This window comes from Hyperolius riggenbachi, chromosome 5, assembly GCF_040937935.1.
Source record: "Hyperolius riggenbachi isolate aHypRig1 chromosome 5, aHypRig1.pri, whole genome shotgun sequence".
Taxonomy (NCBI): Eukaryota; Metazoa; Chordata; class Amphibia; order Anura; family Hyperoliidae; genus Hyperolius; species Hyperolius riggenbachi.
The window spans coordinates 310,514,851-310,534,598 of NC_090650.1; the positions used below are offsets into that span (position 1 = coordinate 310,514,851).

The 19,748-nt window shown below is 39.8% G+C and overlaps 1 protein-coding gene across 5 annotated transcripts in view; it reads right to left on the reverse strand.

The window, feature by feature from the left end:
- PTPRM (protein tyrosine phosphatase receptor type M) overlaps window positions 1-19,748 on the reverse strand; it is a 995,286-nt gene that overhangs the window by 389,533 nt on the left and 586,005 nt on the right. For all 5 annotated transcript variants that reach the window (XM_068237197.1, XM_068237198.1, XM_068237195.1 and 2 more), the window contains exon 12: window positions 3,775-4,048. In XM_068237197.1, the coding sequence (XP_068093298.1) occupies window positions 3,775-4,048 (274 nt within the window). The remainder of the gene's footprint in view (window positions 1-3,774; window positions 4,049-19,748) is intronic.

The window sequence follows — 19,748 nt, forward strand, 5'->3', positions numbered from 1 at the left end:
ACAAGAAAAAACATTTAATTTTTATTGTTAAAGGAACTGCGTCTTCCACAGAAATGGCAAAATACTATTGGTCACAGATACCCTATATAAAAAGATTTAACCTATCCTTTGATGAAAAAACAAGTGGTGCTTCTGATTAAGTAGTGACACTAGACATATGAGAATAAAGGACCTTGTAGCTCATGCCTTCTTGGTGCCACATGGGATGATATGACACTGCTTCTACCTGCCCCTCCACTACTATTTATTAGCTTGCCTTGAAACCAAAGTTAGATTTTAGCTAATAATCTTTTTATTTGCATCAACAGCAGCTGTATTAAGACTAATAGCTCTCAGGAGTCATACATCAGCATATCACATTAAAATTATCAGTAAAGTACAATAGGTGGCCACCAAATATAAGGAAGCTGTTACAACTTAAAGTACCCATGAACATGGGTACAAAACAATTAATAAAGCCCATAGTGGGCTAGATTATCTCCTACTTAGTCTCCTGACACTGCTCAATGCCCCAGATCCTCTGAGTATTTGACTGAATCCGTCCATTGAATAATCTTCCAGAAGTTCCCCCTTGTGGCTCCGCACAATTCAGAACAAGTGGGAGTTTTGAACCGTGGGTGCACATAAAAAATAAAAAAAATCATTCACAAGCCCTTTCACTGTACATGTGCAGTTCAAAACTTGCACATGCGCTGTTCAGAATTATGCAGTGCCACTCACAGCATCTTCCAGGAGGCTGGGGACAAACATGGACAGAGAATGGGAGGAACCAGCAGTTTCAGGACACTAAAAAGAAGGTAATCTAGCCAAACAGACAGTTTCTCTCTAGTTTGATCTAGTCAGACTATAGCATAACTCTCACTGATAACTAATTACAAGCCATAAAACACTTGACTGGCAGAGAAAAACTTTTGAGTGCAGGGAATGGATAAAACAATAATAGTTTTAGATTGTGGCTTGGGAACACAAACATTTTGTGTGATTCAGCTGAAATACTAAAAACATTAAACCCATTTTTAACTGTTAAACACAAAATAAAATGGACCTGAACTCTAGCACAGGAAGGGAGGAAAACATAGAGAAATGCACCCTATATGTATTTAGAGAGTTTAGCATGTCTAATTCACCCTCATCTGTGCCTAATCACTGCTGTAATTTGATCTCTCAGCTGTGTCAGTTCAAGAATCTCTTCTGCCGCGGCAGAGCAGCTAATTTGTAAACACAGACTATTTTTATGTCTGCTTTCATGAAAGCTGGAAGTAGACATATTGCAGATTTGTTGCATGATTTGTATCAGCTGTAACAAAGAAATGTTTATTCTAAGGTTATTATGCTGTTGCTAATCTTTTAGAGCAGAGGGGAAGTTGTGAATTCAGGTCCGCCTCAATGCAAGAGACAACAGACTTGAGGTCTACCTTCACTACTACTACTTTCACTTTAAAGATCCCATCCCTATTGCTTAAAGTGGAACTAAATTTAGAACTTCCTCTCTGCTCTAAAAGATTAGTAACAGCATGACAATCTTTATGGAAAAAAAATGTTTTTATTACAATTTATGAAAATCCTAAAAAAAAAAAAAAAAAACAACCCTGAGTTTTTAAAGGATACCCGAGGTGACATGTAACATGATAAGATAGACATGGGTATGTACAGTGCCAAGAACACAAATAACTATGCTTGTTCCTTTTTTTCTTTCTCTGCCGGAAAGAGTTAAATATCAGGTATGTAAGTGGCTGACTCAGTCCTGACGCAGACAGGAAGTGACTAAAGTGTGACCCTCACTGATAAGAATTCCAACTAAAAAACACTTTCCTAGCAGAATATGGCTTCTGAGAGCAGGAAAGAGATAAAAAAGGGTCAATAGTTCATAGATTTTAGCTCTGGCATACTTCGATGAATGTGTCATTGAGCAAAAAAATGTTAAAACTTAAATAGTAGAATTAAACATAAAATAAAACTGTGGAATATCTTAAAAAGTCATTTTTAGGAGAAGGAATATAGATCCAAACTTTTATTTCATTAGTTTATTTTCGCCTCAGGTGTCCTTTAACTTAGTTTCACTTTCCAGAAGCACTTAAAGGGGTAAGCCTTAGTGTTTACTTTATGGGGAGGCAGCCACAACAGAGCTCTTCTGCAGTCTATTCACAGCTGCTAATAAGAGCTAATAAGACATCTTGATCTAGCAAACCAAACACAGAACACAGACCAGTGAAATTCTTCAGCAACTATATGTGGAATAAAGACTTTTCATTGTGTGATGTGCAAGAGTTCAGTTCGGCTTTAACCCTTACCACATCTCTATTCTACTATGTATTAATGTTTATATTACCATTCTCACAATAGTTAGATGAAATGCAGATTTGTGTTTTAGTGTTCAGGAATTTTATTAGTACCATTTCCATTTGTTTTAAGAAAGTTCATGCAGCTCTTAAAAGAAAATGTGTTTCCTCCATGGGTTTCAGTTTCCTTTCACAGCTAAAAAACATATCGGTAGTATAGTTCTCTTTTCCTGAAGACTGGCCCTAAGACAGTTAGTTATGAGACCTATTTGTTGTAAAGTACTGCAGAATAATGTATCATCCTCTATAATAAAACCGCTGTGTCCCTGCGTTACGCTGTCCCTGTGTAGCTGGGTCCCTGCTTTTTGCTACTGCGCATGTGCGCAGCACGGACCCAGCCTCACAGAGACAGGAGGACAGGGTCGGGGCCAGAGAGCTGGGCAGACGTGTGAGCGGGCGGCCGTGGTGTGCGCGTGCGCACGTGTGCGGCGGGTGCACGCGTCGGGTGCGTGCGCAGTGCATGGCGGCGGCGAGAAACACAGACCCTAGAGCCCGTTTTTAAACGGGCTTGGGTCTGCTAGTCTTTATATAAAATACATATCAATAAGGATTCCACATTCCTGTACCTTTATTAGAGATCCTCCGGATAAAGGCAACGGTTGAAGCCATTGTCACACTGAGTGAAAGTGTCAAATGTCATTAAAGAAATATGACACCACTAACTAAAAATATATTAATATCTTACTATCCATCATTCAAATGTAAATATGTTGAGCATGTATCTGCCATTGAAACAATTTACTCACTGAAGTTAATTTCCCTGCTTTCCTTTCTACATTTGATTTTTACCTTCTATTTTACTTTTCTGTGAAGAAAATTCCTGCACTAATTGTGATGTCCAAGAGCATAAGTAAAATGGAATCAATGGTGTTTTAGAATTCTATGTTGGATAGAGAATGACAGAAACATTTGCTGCTTGTCAGGACAGCCAGAACTCATCAGGCTCTGCACTGCTGGAATACCATATACAATTTGTAGAGCCTTGCTCCATGTTCATCTCAAATAGCCAATTTGATTCCTGGAGTGGATACATACAAGAGTACAGGGATATGCCCTGGGGGTACAGGAGGCAATAATGAGGATACCATAGATTACACTGAATGTTCACATCAATGTGTAGGAACTGATTTTGTGTAAAAGAGAAATTATTAGCTGCTATTTTCAGTAGTATTTCATATTAATGGTGAGATCATGAAATAAGACATTTATCATGAACACTCCAAGGGCTATTTATCGCCTTTAGCAAAAGCTATTAAACCATTCCTGAAGCTTACTTCACTTAATGGATTTGAGACGCACGTATAGGTTTATAACTAAGGATCATTTTAGGTAATATATGTTTAAATGAAAGTTGCCAGTTCTCGCTATTTCTCCAGGCCATTTACATATACATATATACATACACCAGGAAACTCAGGTTCATCCTTTGTCTTACCCCATTCGCTCTGCTGGCAGCTTGGTAGTAGATGCTATAGCTCTTCTGGGGGAGAAGGGGGGTGTTCCAGTAGCCACTATAGGTTTTGTTGTCACCAACTGTGAAAACTATCATAGAAGACAAGAGGCTGGGAGGAAATTCTGCAGCAATGTAGTAGGCAGAGTTGAGCAATGTTGAATTGTTGAAATGTATAGGAACTGGGTAACACTTTAACACTTCCGATGTCTTCCTGGAGCGTCTGGATTTCTCTTCTTCAATGATAACCTGGTATACGCTGAAAAAGAAACAAACATTCTTTATCCATCTACTTTATATTACATTTATCTAGAAAGAACTTCATAACAGGAGGAAACACAAAACTGTCTGAAAGACTGACCACAAGTGTACCACTTCTGGGGACACGTACCAAAGCATTGCAGGCATTGCACCAACGTTTCTATCAAGCATTAGCAACACTCAGGAATTACCATAACTTCATTTATTACTTCTTTAACTTTACGGTGAGTGAAGTAGGACTTTTCAAGCTAAGCTCAGAACTTCCCCTCTGCTCTAAAAATTAGCTACAGAACCTTTATGGGAAAGTAATCTTCATAACGCTTTAAAAATACAACAACGTTTTAACTGAAAACTGAGCACTGAAAAGATTAAGCCTCAGTGTATACCGCATGGAGGCGCTGCCTAAGCTGAGCTCCTGCAGTCTATTCACATCTGCAGCTAAGAACTAATTAGACACTTTGATATGGCTAAACAAACACAGAGCAGTGAACTTCTTCAGGAACTATATGTGGTGGAATAAAGACTTTTCATTGTGTGGTGCGCAAAAGTTCAGGTCCACTTTATCTCTGGAAAAACTGCTAAATACAGCCCTGCAAAGCACACAGGTGAACTATTTCATCTAAAAACATGTTTGTGATTCCATTGAGTCACTCTCATAAATCACATTCTTCTGCCAAACTGCAAAGCTAACCAGTTTCTCTATTACAGTTAAGAAAAACAACGAGATCACCTCTTTGCCCTCATCCTGCTAAAAGAAGATGTATCTCTACACTGGTGAAAGCACATTTCTGCCCTCTGTTTCCATAGTTAAACTCACAATGCCTGATAACATGTTAGGCTTACAGTAGAATTCAATATAACTTTACTGTACATGGATATCAGTGTCTCTGTCAACATTAGTATTCTATACATAGAGTTACAGAAATATACTATAAAGATAGACAAGTGCTTAAACTAGCAATAATAATAATAAAAAAAATGTTAAGACGCCAAATGTTTGGTTGGGGTCAATGTATATTTAGAGCACCATGCCAAGATGATGTACTAAAAACTCCTAAACCAATTTCACAATAAGGGCTCCTATTCAGCTACAGAATCAAAACTGTAGAGTTACCTGGATCAACTTATGTTAGCCAATAGACAGCACACATTTGCTAAGAATGGAGCTATGCACTGCTCCATCAGTAACAACTGAACATTTATGGTGCCAATACATCACTCAATTTTGTGAGCCAATCAACCTTCCGAAATAATTTTGTTGATTGATCGATCTTGGGCCAGACTTGGTTGAAAGGATCGATTGAGAATGTTAGGCAAAATCTTTGTCACAAGGGCCCGCTCAGATGTGCGATGTTAACAGAATTTGGTGCCCCCCTCCCCCAAGTACATAAGTGTCCCTCCCTGTGCCTAAGTAGAATTTTAAAGGCTTATCTATCCTACTCCACGTGACACTGGCACATGGTGTAACGTCAGCATGTACCAAGTCATGTTGTACAGGTGCTCACGGTGATGCCGATCACCGGAGGAGGCCAGGAATCACGCCAATGGAAAGGCGTGATTTCTGATTAACACTGAGCATGGGCATGGGGGGGGGGGGGGGGGTGACACTTACATTTGAGGTGTAGCCTAGTAGGTGGCACCACAAGGACAATTTCCAGTAGATTTCAAACTGTGCAGCATGTGGCCAGGCAGTAGATTCCTCTCTGATCAGATTTGTATTCAGAGAGGGATCTATCTAATGGTCAATCTGGCCATACATTGTGTGATGTATTGCAACCTTAAAGGTGTTTAGTTAGTGAAGGAGAAACACACAGCTCCTATGCCATGCTGTTTAATAGCAAGAATCACCCACATGACATAAGTTTTAGAAAAAGGTAACAAGGTTGAATTAAACACATATTTAGTAGTATATAGAGTGGATGAAATAAGATATAACTGTCTCACAAGAAGACTGAAATTTTTGCTGGTGAACTAGCAAAAGGGTCCTTTGGTGCTCTTTACCCTAATGCCAAATCACACCTGCACACCATCACAGCATTAAAGTCCAACCTGGTGAACAGAAGTCATTCAGTATTGAACAAAAGACAAGACAAAGTGAAGACTTTAGCTGCCATGGAGAGCCACAGAAAATGTGTGTATTATTAATGGATTCAAATGTCCACTTCCACCAGTTCATATGAGCAGATTGGGATGCCTGGCTAATTCTGGTTTCATGAACGTAATCCACTTAAAGAGAACCCGAGGTGGGTTTGAAGAATGTTATCTGCATACAGAGGCTGGATCTGCCTATACAGCCCAGCCTCTGTTGCTATCCCAAACCCCCCTAAGGTCCCCCTGCACTCTGCAATCCCTCATAAATCACAGCCACGCTGCTGACAAACAGCTTGTCAGAGCTGGCTGTGTTTATCTCTATAGTGTCAGTCTGCTGCTCTCCCCGCCTCCTGCAGAACTCCAGTCCCCGCCTGCATCCCTTCCCTCCCTGCTGATTGGAGGGAAGGGACGGGGGCAGGGACCGGAGCTATGCAGGAGGCGGGTGAGCAGCTGAAACTGACACTACAGATGTAAACAAAGCCTCACAGCATGGCTGTGATTTATGAGGGATTGCAGAGTACAGGGGGACCTTAATGGGGTTTGGGATAGCAACAGAGGCTGTGCTGTATAGGCAGATCCAGCCTCTGTATGCAGATAACATTCTTTAAACACACCTCGGGTTCTCTTTAACAGCATTAGTAAGTACACCGATCCACATACAGATGGCATAGTTGACACAAGAAAATTCAATAAAGCATATATAGAGATATACTTTTATCTTTCAGACAACAATTTATATTCTGTATTCTGAATGAAGTTGAACTATAACAGCTTTTCTGGAATTTAACCTAGAGGTTAATTTTAATGCGAGAGAAAATGACGCGGTACTCTGGGCAAAACTGCCACAATGTAACAATGTTCACAGACAGGAATTAGGCCCGGTTCACATTGCACGCGCTCCCGTCCGCATTTCGGGAACGCATGCGGGAGGCCGACACGCACGACATCAGACAGTGCATAGACTACACTGTCTGATGTTCACACTGCATGCGTTCCGGACCTGTGAGTCCGGGAAGGCATGCTGCACGCTTTTCCTAACAAAACGCGCGGCTGACCCATTCACTTTCAGTGAATGGGATCAGCCACGCAACGCACAGAGACGCACACGACATGCGTTCCTGTGCGTTGTGTTCTGAACTGAACGCGCCTGCATTCTGTGATGTGAACGAGGCCTTAGCTGTTTACAGCTGTCTCTAACAGCCAAAACAGCTAGGAGCAGCTACATAACCTGCCCACAGTAAAAATGTCACCATGTAATACATGTCAGAATGTGAATCTGGGAGAGGAAAGATTTTACAATGAGCAAACACTGACTAAATCATTTATACATAATTATGGTAAAAAATGAAGCACTTTTTTTACTACATTATTTTCACCGGAGTTCCTCTTTAAAGGGATACTTAAGGCAGAAAAAAATTAGTTTTACTCACCTGGAGTTTCTGCCAGCCCCCTGCAGCCATCCTGTGCCCTCGCAGTCTCGATCAGATCCTCCTGTCCCCCGCCACCAGCTACTTTTGTTTTCGGCGACAATGTCAATGGCAGGAATGTGGACAGGAATGCGTAGAAGCAGACATGTGGCCAGGCCTGTCGGGCCTGGTGCCGAAAACTAAAGTAGCTGCCGGTGGGGGACAGAAGCATTTGATCAAGACTGCGAGGGCGCAGTTTGGTAGAAGCTCCAGGTGAGTAAAACTCATTTTTTTCTGCCTTAAGTTTCACTTTAAGTCAAGTCTCATAGCACTTAGTGCATGCTTGTTGACAGGAGCAAAGTGTGATGATGCCACCACGTCACCCCCTCGCTCAGATCTGCTGGAAAAAAAATAATTTAATTTGTTAGCATTGTGCCACTGGTGGGTTGCTTCTGTAGGATTTATTGAGGTAGTGAAGTGTTGTAACTTTAATTATGGTTTCTTGGCAAATAAAGGCGGTGTCTAAAACGTATGACACAGTGTACCATTGATAATTTTTGTAAGGGGTGTGTTCTGGGTAAAGATGCCAAAGCTTATCTGGTAGTCCAGGTGGCGGAGTCTCAGCACTGTATGGTCATGCAACCATAAAGATTACAATGAAAAGCAGGTACTTGTGGGGATAACTTTGCAGATCAACCTATAGTCATTTCATGCACAGAGGACAGGATCCTTAAAATTAAGCTTAAACGTAACGTTTATGCACACTAAAAAAACAACCTCAAAATAAAATAATCTACAGAAAAAAAATAAAATAGAAGGCTGACTTAAAAAAACAACCTCTCTGTAAGTTTCTTATGCTAAAACTTTGAGACACGTCACCTTACCTGTATCAAATCTCAGTTTTACAAATAAAACAGTTAACCTCTGGTTTAAGGCTCCCTTTGTTAGGCTTCATATGATTGACCTCACCGTTTCCCCCATAGCTACCTTTTGATCGTGTCTGTATGTGCTTATAAGGAACATTAAATAAAGTCTGGATTTGTATGCCTGGTGCCCAGCAAATTTCTCTTTATACAGCTTTGCACTGAGATCGCAGGTACTGTTCATGAATCAGGTCCTGAAGCACCCTGCCCACATTAAGTGTCAACATCTTTCTCTTTTGCACTATAGGACTTTTATCCAGTTTCCTCCTCTCTCTTTCATACAGTTTGTAGAGTACCAAACCATTTCTAATACAAAGGATTTATCAATCTCTAGGGGCACAGTAAAATCAAAGGATTTATCAATTGCTAGGAGCAAATTAAAGTCTATAGACTTTACTGTGCTTCTAGCGATTGATAAATCCTTTGATTTTTTTTGTATTTATCTCTTGACTTCAGCCTGTCCACAACTTTATCCATGAGGTCTTTTGACAGTGTCTTGCTACCCATAGTTGGTTGTTTGTTTTCTGCACTACCAAACAAAGGAATGTTCCAGAAACTGATTTTTACGTAGTACTAATAAAACAAAATTGTAAGTGCAAACTGGTAGAAACCAATTTTCTTGGTACAATGATTAGCTGCTGAAGTAAAACATAATACACATTACCAAGGGGGGGCAGAAGTAGCACCATACTAAACAGAAATGCTTATTAGTAATATTTCACGTTACTAACAAATAAACATTACAAGATGAACAGCTCATATACTTTATGGATAGAAGCTCTGTGCTGGCTGAAAGTGTGGGACCTCAGAAGGTCACTATACACACACTACACCCCCAACTGAATAGGTTTAGTAAAGTTGCATGTGCTATGACTGAAGCACCTCAGCCAAAGGCCAGGTGAGCATCCTGGTGTGTTCTTGCTGAGCACTGAGCTACTGTCCATGGAAAATATCAGCTGTTCGCTTGGTGATGAATCAGCTGTTATCCTATCTGACAGTAGACTTTTCTTTGGAGAAAATACAGAGCAGTCATTGGTAGCTGACCTAATACATAAGTATCAAAAATTGCTACATTATAACAGCCTGATTCGTCAAACTCTGACTATGTGAAGGAGCACCTCCCTTACTTGGCAGCGCTCGCTGTTATGTAAGGAGTGTGCCTTCCTTAGTTACACACTTTGCTTACATAGCAACGAGCGTAACCTTAACTGCGGGCAGTCCTGTGAAGTATCGTTACCATGATACTTCACTTGCGTCCACTCCTAATTTACACAGTAAATTCACGTAGAAGCGGCCGTGAGTGAAGTATCACGGTAACGATGATACTTCACAGGATCACCCGCAGTTGAGGTTACGCCCCTTGCTATTTAAGCAAAGCGCGTAACTAAGGAAGGCACTCTCCTTACATAGCAGTGAGTGCTGCTATGTAAGGGAGGCAAAGCAGGTGGTCCTTCACATTAAGCTGTACTGCCTAGCAGCACAGCTTAATGAATTAGGTTGTACATTCCTTTAGGCATGTTACAGGTGTGCTTTGAAGCTGAATTCCAGGAATTTACCAAAATGAAATCCCCTCCCCCACAGCTTAATTATGTGACTGCAGTAAATAATAGAAAGCAAGAAAAACTCTTTAGAGAAGCTGAACCATCCCCAGGAATGAAGGCACATCCCATCAGATTAGGGTACAGGTACATTAATGAGAGCATAAATCTAAATGTGATCGTTAGAAATCCAAAGTAAACTACCCTAAATGTAATTAGTAGCACAGCTTATTTGAAACCTGTGGGTTAAGACTACTTATATAAAGAAGCTATGGATAAAATGTATTCCATCATAATGAAATCAACTTCATTTTAGGATATTGGGCAGCTGCTGAAAAAAATGTAGGGGCAAAACAAATACTTAGGGATACATAAGATAATGTAATTCAGAGAGAGAGAGAGAGAGAGATAGAGAGAGAGAGAGAGAGAGAGAGAGAGAGAGAGTTTTCTATCCAACTAGCAATAGTTCGAGAAGCTATAAACCCAATATTGGTTGTCATTCCCATAAAATAAATTGTACGCACAAGCTTACTGTGATGTGTCCCATATCGTTGTTTCTTTTCTTTGCTTAATTAAATTAAAAAAAAATATATAGCCAACAACTGACAAACTGTGGAGCTGATTAGGAAACTGCAGCCAAACTTTACTAGAGCTCAGAATGAACATTTTAAATGCAGTATGTCTGCTGGAAACTATATCAGGTAAAAAGTAATTATCTCAGGTACTCAAACAGGAGGAAAAGTAATTATCCATGGTACTCGAACAGGAATAAAATAAATATAAATTGAAAAAGCTAGTTGGGAAATGCATTAAATCATGTGATGTATGCTTCAAATGAACATTTAATCAGGTTTCACGATTCAGTATTAGGTGAAAAATGGTCCTTCTCAGACAAGAAAACACTTTAACGTTTCAGATGGATGTGATGAGGCTCTTTACTCATTTTCTTACAAAGAACCAATATAGTAACTGAGCAGAATCGAGCAAAGCTTTGCTCTACCTGTTTCAATGAAACAGTCACTAAAGCAGTAAAAGGCAATGTAAACTAAGCACAGAGAAAACTGTCCCGGTTATAATAACCGCCCTGGGCAAATGTTTCAGATGAAGCCAGTGCAGTCATTTAAACCTGCATTTAGTTTTTTGTAAATGTTGCTGCTTTTTAAGTTCTGGCAATTTACTTGCTTAAATGATTTCGAGTTGTAAATAAATAACCATTGCTTGACAGCAAACATAAAAAAATGGACAGAAATGTAAAATGATGACAGAAGTATGTATGTGCAGACGCGTGGACACACACACACACACACACACACACACACACACACACACACACACACACACGCACACGCACACGCACACGCACACACACTTTGGAAGGCTACATGCATGGAGAGCTCCACATTAAAAGCTATCAAGTCTGATTTCCTTATTTACAGGTATGTATCAAAAAGTTGGAAGCATTACAGACCATTTAGTGAGATCTACCATAACATACAGTAGGTAGCAAATCCTTAGTACAGACATTTTGGCTCTCAAATCTGAAATGCTAACATTCTTCTGCCATTATAAGGAGAACCAGTTCATCGGTATACAGTTATTTTGCCATTAAGACATCTGGACACATATGCAATTCCCTTTTTCTCCTGTATTCTCTACAAAGGTAATATTTTTGAAATAGTCAATAAAATGCATTCTAAACCACCAGCAAGCGAAAAAATACTTTAGAATAATTTTAACAGTACATTTTTCATGTACTTTTTGGTACTTTTTAAGTTGCAAAGTATTGAAAAGTTATTTAAAACAGAAGATGAAAAAATATCTCCTGGGATAAAAGTTAGGAGAAAACGTGAATTACATATGAGCCCTGAAGCCATAGGCAATTCACTTTTTCTCTTGAGTTTTCTCCTAGGCGATAATTTTTCAATTTCAATTTATAATACCTTTTTAGCACTTTGCAATGGAAAAAAGTACCAAAAAGTACATGGAAAAGTGCTCTGAAAATTATTTTCAGTATTTGTTTGTTTGCCCTGGGCCCTGAGATATTTTTTATCATCTGTTCAAAATCACTTTTCAGCAAAAAGTACTAAAAGTAGGTCAAAAAGCACTGACAAAAGTGCTTGGTGGTGGCTTAAAATGCATATTCATTGATAAAAGGTGAAAATACCACCTAGGATAAAAAAAAATAGGAGAAAAGGTGAATTTAATAAGGGCTAGTACTGTTGATGGCTACTTCCAGGTGGATAATGCACAACACTCACATCATCCCAAAATGGTTTCTAGAATGGACAATGGGTTCAATAAACACCAATGGCCTCCACAGTCACCAGATCCCAATTCAATACAGAATCTTCAGGATGGGTTGGAATGGGAGGTTTGCATCATGGAGTTGCAGCCAACCAATCTGCAGCAACTGCGTAATGCTATCATGTCCACATGGACCAGAATCCCTACAGAATGATTTCAAAATCTTGTTGAATCTATGTCATGAAGAACTAAGGGTGTTCTGAAGGCTCCATAGTAGTAAAGTGCACCTAGTAACGTGGCCAGTAAGGGTATGTATTTTACTATATATCTGCCATTCAGTTAAAACTTTTCTAATAATTGACTTGGATAGTATACTTATACTATACTGTATGAATACTTGTATAGTAAGTATTTATTCACACTGATTTTGAAACATCTTAAATCTATTCATGAGTATGTCATATGAAGATATAAAAATAATGGAGGCATCAGCTGCATTCTTCTGTAGACAGCATCCTTTGTAAAACATTGCAATGAGATGACTGGAATAGAGACCTCAATGCCTCCATCTATCGCAGAGCATAGCAGATATACAGTACGCATGTGATTATAATACTTGGCTTGTGACATACTCTTTTTCTTCTGTTGAAAACATCATGATCTTGACCTCGAAATAAGATTTCTGCCATCTATTTGTCTCCCTGCACATTAGAGGAGGAAGAGAGTTGACTGCTGCTATTTCAAACCCAAAATGTCTTTTCATCTTTTCACCACAAGGCAAATTAGATTAGCGAGTAACCAGACCTCAAATCTATTTGCTCTTTAATAATTTAAGTACTTAAAGGTCAAGCAGCTCTTTTCTGTTCTCCTTTATCACAGTCCAAGTGCTAATGAAAAATAGCTAAATCCCATCGTCTGTCTAATTTCCACCCAGCGCTGGCTACCTGATGTAAATTAACACATGATTACCTCCTGGGCCTGTGCTGCTTGCACAGAATATGGCCTTTTCTATTACTATATCAGGAGAAACAGTCCATGTTATTGCGTCATGCTTTACATTAAAAAAATAATAATATGTTATTGTATTAATCCTACATGCTGTAACGATTGTGGAATCGTATTCGCAGTCAGCGCACCAGACGTGCGCTGACGCGGCGGATTTCCTCCACAAGCGTATATTTGAGGACACCCAGGCTAGGTGCTATGCACCCGCAGAGGGCAATTCCCTCCGGCAGATGGCGCTGTGGAGTGCAGGCGAACACAGTCGCTGCACAGCCACAGATGCCAGACGGGAATTGTACAGATCCAGGACAAGGTACGATCAGGCAGGGCTTGATAGCCCACAAGAAACAGAGCAAAGGGACAGAACCAATGTGTGTCCACCAAACTAGTCGCCACCCAGCGACGGTGAACACACAACGGCGGAAACGAAGTGGGAATGCAATCGCAAGAATGGCGATTGCCGACAGAGACACAAGACTGAGCAAAACAGGGCACGCGGGTAGCAAAGGCACAGCAAATAATACAATAAGGAGATACGGAAAATAACAAACGCTAGCTAACGGCGAACACCGCACTCATTCGCAACATCTTGTGAAGCTGGCAATAAAACAGACAGCTGTTGCTGTCCGTTTCCATGGTAACCCGGCCGGCAACATGATTATGGCAAAGCATACAAAGCAGGACACAGCTGTAGCACTTGTGTCTGCTCTTTGATGCCACCGCCGCTGCCTAGCTCACTTCAGAGGCTGGTCGGGTTACCATGGAAACGGACAGCAATAGCTGTCCGTTTTATTGCCAGCTTCACAAAAGGGGTCCTTAGCAGCCGGGCAGCGTATCATCACACAGCGGTACAGGTACATCCTGCGCTGTACGGAGGAGGCTGCGTGCTGCCGTGCTGCACTTTACGGCGGCTGCTGTGGGCTCAGTAACTGCACATTAGTGCAGTTACAACATGGAAAAGAATAAATGAGCTGGCCAGAGGGGTTGAAAATAATGGCAGCTCAAGGACCAGTAGCAGATGCCTCCCTGCTACAGAATGGTTTATGCTGAACTGGCGTCGGAAAGGTTTTACTACTGATGTGACTGCCTGCCTGTTTATTACAAGTGTAAAATTATATTTTGATAGGACTATATACTGAGAAATAGCATAACTCCAATAAGGCATATGTATGTTAAGGGGGCCAAAATAGATGAAATTAGCAATAGTGCCCCTTTAATGGACAGACCTCCCAAGCAGCAGCAGTGAGAGCAGCGCACGGAGGGACTCGGGCAGCTTCTCCTGTTACGCCAGCCTACCGACAGCCTAGAGCCAGCCTAGTTCGGGAAATCACCGCACTGCTGGCGCAACTGTAAACATTTTTATGAATGAGCACACAGAAGTCTAAACTACTGAATGCTGTGTTTTCCCGCACTGATTTTGTTTACCGAACACACCCTAATGAATGATAGCCAATGTGCTTGTGCATGTTCCTTTGTAAGAGTGAATGACTGTTGCTACGGCAATGAACAACAATCATTCACTAAAGTTAGGCAAAGAAGTTTTAAAAGTAAAAAAAAAATTCAAGTGACAGAGTCAATAAAATAAAAAGTGTTTTTTTTTTCCAGTTAAGTTTTAACCCCTACCTAGCCTAGCCTATTAATTCCTTGTTAACCACTGTTCCTTGTTAATACACCTTTAATGACCGCCTCCTGTAGCGATCGATCGGATGTGATAGCTAGGATGACAGTTTGGGGCCCTGATGCTCTAGAGATACATTGCTCTGCCACTGCCTAGTGAGGCACCTGTGCAACATGGGGGGGGGGGGAGGGGCCTGAACTGTCACCCTAGCAAATGCATCAAATCAATACAGACGTGCAGGCTGGGATAACGTTCCACCGCATGCCGCGCTAGTAATAAAATAGGGAATATGTGGTATCATTTTAACTAGGATGGGCCAAAGAATATATTTGCATGTGTTTTATAACTGTGGGACTTGTCGTGTGAAAATTAGGGAGAGCGAAAAATGAAAAACTGTGTACTTTCTGCATTTAAGCCTAATTTGTCTCTGTAAAATGACTATAAAATAAAATAGGTTTTTTGAAAAAAAAAATACAACTCAGAGAAAGCCTAGATTGTAGTAAAAAACACAAAACAAAATAAATATCACAAAGTTGCTATAAGTAATTAAAAACCTACTGCTATATCAAACACAACACAGCTAAAGTGTAAAATCAAAGGAACTTTAAAGCGGACCTGAACTCAAAACCTCCTATCTGCTCTAAAAGATACGCAACAGCATTATAACCTTCAAAGAAAAACATTTCTTTGTTACAGCTGACACAAATACTGCAATATATCTGCAGTGTTTCTACTTCCTGCTTTCATTGGAGCTGACATATTGTTAACATCCTGTGTTAACCAATGAGCTTTGCTGCCATGGCACTCAGCTGACACAGGTTAGAGATCAAATTACAGCTTGTGATTAGGCTCAAATGAGTGGGGATTAGACAGGCTAAACTCTCTAAATACAAACAGGGTGCATTTCGCTATGTTCTCCTTATGTCCTATGCTAAAGTTCAGGCCCACTTTAAGGGGTACGCGAACTGGTTAAGAAACATCTGTTTGAAGTCTTAGAAATGCAAACAGCTTACATGGGAGAGGATTGTCTTTAGCAAAGAAAGTACATTTATATTTCAGTAGTACCTGTTTTTTTTGTGATTGTCTATGTAGTGATAATTTTTAATAACTAGTACATTATAGGTATGTTGGAAGACCATAAAATGTCTATCAGGAAACAATAACTGAAGTAAAAATGGTAGATGTGAAGTTTTCCCCCCAAAATACATTGTAGACAACAGACAATCACTCCAGTACAACTCTGCATGTGGTGAAAGGCAGGCGTGTTGAATAGCTCTAGAATACAGAGTAGCATAGAGACAGTAAATGTGATTTATTAGAGTCCCAATAATGTCAAAGCTAAAATCAAAGGTTCATGCCTGCAATTAATCATGTGAGACAAATGGTTGACTTTATATGAAGTAAAACCAGTTTATCATATTCTGACAAATATGCATATAAGCATTTATTCTGAAATACTGATCCCGATGAAAAACATTACTAAAATTGGACTCTATATAGTGGCACTAAAACTAAGTTACATAAATTAAGACATGGGACACACATAATGCTTGCATGTTTTACTTTAAGTTGTTTTTTTGTTTTTTTTTATCACAGTTTGCAGGTTCTCTGAACTACACATGGAGAGTCACAAATTCATCACAATTCTGCAGACATAAAAATGCAATTAATCCAGTTTCTCAGATAGATACACATAATGGTGAAGGAAAGTAAAATAGAAAACGGAGAAAGATGTAGATTTTATTTTAAATGGTACATTTGATATAATAGCAAAAATAAAAGAAAAAAGATAAGTGGTGCAAAACATAATTACAGAAATATGACACAAAATAAGCCTTGAATGCAACCAATAAAGCAAAAGTTGGAAGAGAAAATAAAACCTAGAACTATAGTCCTTGACTACGCAGAAAAAAAACCCCCATGAAAATGAGTAAGCTGGTAGCCCACTAATTGTCTATAAACTTATACTATTAGCTCAGAGCTTATTATGGCAAGAGTGGTTCAGGTGTGGAATGTTTTACAATTGGAAATATGACAAAATCAGTACCTTTATTTGAAATACTGAGGCGCTACACCTGCTACTGCTGGAATTCTGTTTTGTCCCCACTTTATTGCCTGATGAAGCGGGCTCGGCCTGCGAAATGCGTTGCACTTTTGGGGTACCATATAATAAATGTGATTGCTACTTTTCAGACAGTCTTTCATGTCTGCTTTATGGAGGTAAGTCCACCACTTCCTCCAAGCAAATTTTAAAGGTTTTATCCACTTTTACTCTGCTGGCGCCTCTGTTCTCCTACTGCAAAATCGTGTCCACCCCTGGTGGAGGGGTGATCTACCCCTTTTCCTCATCTACAGAGAGCGACTTCTTAATCCTGAGTGAGGACAGGTCTAATCTCCTCACCTGCTTATACAGTGGTTGTCTGTGTGGTAACCCACGTTTGTGAGTATATTCTTCTCACTCATTTGCCTTACTTCGTTTATGTTTTAACATACTATACTATATTGGGCTCTCGGTTTTTCTATATTTTATTTGAAATAAGTTTATTTCCTTATAATTAATTATTCATAGTTATATTATAGTTACTAAGTGTGGATATTTTAACTATGGGATGAAGGAGGCTTGTTTTTCTCTACTGGTGGCTATAGAGGCCCAGGGTGTTTGAATTGTCTTTTTCTGCATCAGTTCTGTAATGGTGGCCATTAATGATCCAATCTTTTTCATCCAATCTTACCATTTCTATGTAATATAAGGGAACCGTCTAATGGTGGCCACTAATGATCCAATCTTTGTCATCCAATCTTACCATTTCTATGTAATATAAGGGAACCGTCTAATGGTGGCCACTAATGATCGAATCTTTTTCATCCAATCTTACCATTTCTATGTAATATAAGGTAACTGCCTTAAATATCCATTCAATATAGTCACTCAATTTACCCTTACACTACAAAGATTTGGTAAAATTGGATGAAAAAGACTGGATCATTAGTGGCCACCTTAAGGGTTTTGAGCATATGGTTTTAATGGACATGTTTCTCATGCTTTCACGAGATGTTTGCATAAAACGTACACACTGGAAGTAAAAGTGAAATACATTTCACTTGCAAAGAGTGAAAGCTGCCATTTGCAGTGAAGCTGAATGGCCCAATTCAATAACTTAATGGAACCAAGTGTCTAGTGCATCTAAATGCTGCCAGGTAGACTTTTTGTAGCTTGAGGCACCATGTTAGTGTGAACAGGTGCTATAGATCTGATTGGAAAATGTCCAGCAGAGCTGTGGCTGTGTTGCCAAGCAGTATGCACCACTTGGCAATTCAAAAAAAGTGTAAATGAGCTGAGAAACTAAATCCTTAACAGATCAGCTGGATATGTCGCAAGGTTATTAATAAGCTTAATTGCAGTATGTCATGTATTTCTATCCTCTTCCACAGTAAAGAAAATAAATACAAATACATGTATGTAGTTTTAAACTACTCCAAGCCTGTATGGATGTTAAAGTGGATCCGAGATAAACTTTTACTCATTGTATAATCGTGTTCCTTTCATATAGTTTATAGGGCATTCCTCAAGCCAAATACTTTTTTTTGTTGTTTTAATACTGTAATTCCTTATAAACTAAACAAGATTCGCCCACAGCTTCTCCAGAGTGCCGAGGCACTCTGAGCCTTAGTAGCAAGGGCTTATGGGAGCTCAGTCTGCGCAGGAGGAGGTTACTAGCCTACTAGCCAGAGATTTCAGAGGCAGATGGGAGGAGAGGGGAGTGAAAGGGAACCTAAACTGAGAAGGATATGGATTTTTCATTTAAAAGAATACCAGTTGCCTGACTCTTCTGCTGATCCTGTGTCTCTAATACTTTTAGCCAGAGCCCCTCAACAAGCATGCAGATCAGGTGCTCTGACTGAAGTCAGACTGGATTAGCTGCATGCTTGTTTCAGGTGTGCGATTCAGCTACTACAGTCAAAGAGATCAGTAGGACTGCCAAGCAACTGGTGTTGTTTAAAAGCAAACATCCATATGCCTCTTAGTTTAGGTTCCCTTGAAGTTTTCAAAGGCTGAGGGCTGGAGATGCAGAGCAGCTTGCCTGTGTATAATGTGACAAACAGAACATGGTTGCTCTCATTGTATCACAGGAATAAATAATCACAAACTGTTGAAGCTGTTTTGCAGCTAGATTTGCTGTGTAAACTATCTAATAGATAAGATAAGATATATAGACAAGTAACTTGTTATAGTTATTTTCTCCTCTCGGATCCGTTTTAACTCACATCCTCCCAGTGCCCAGATAGGACACATGCAAGGTGACACTGCCAAACAATCTCAGGGCTGGTTCACACTACAAGAGCTTTTTAAGTGCTAGTGATTTTAAAGCTCTTGCTAATGAAATGCTATGTGGTATTTTTACAGAAGCACATAGTTATATTATAGTTACTAAGTGTGGATATTTTAACTATGGGATGAAGGAGGCTTGTTTTTCTCTACTGGTGGCTATAGAGGCCCAGGGTGTTTGAATTGTCTTTTTCTGCATCAGTTCTGTAATGGTGGCCATTAATGATCCAATCTTTTTCATCCAATCTTACCATTTCTATGTAATGCTCCAGTGAGAACAGACACATAGGACAACGTTAGCAAGAGCTTTTAAAATGACAAAGTGCTTAGAAAAGCTCATACAGTATAGTGTGAACAAGCTATTAATGAGATTTATTCCTATAGCCATTTGACAGTGGACATAGCTCTAAAATAAAACGCCAGTCAAAAAAAATCTTTACTCTACACAGCATGTAAAAGTGGGCACATTATTTGACAGTCCCATGAGAACTCTTCAAGACACCCAGGGCCCATGTGCAATTCACAAGCTTTGTCTTAGGTGATATTTTC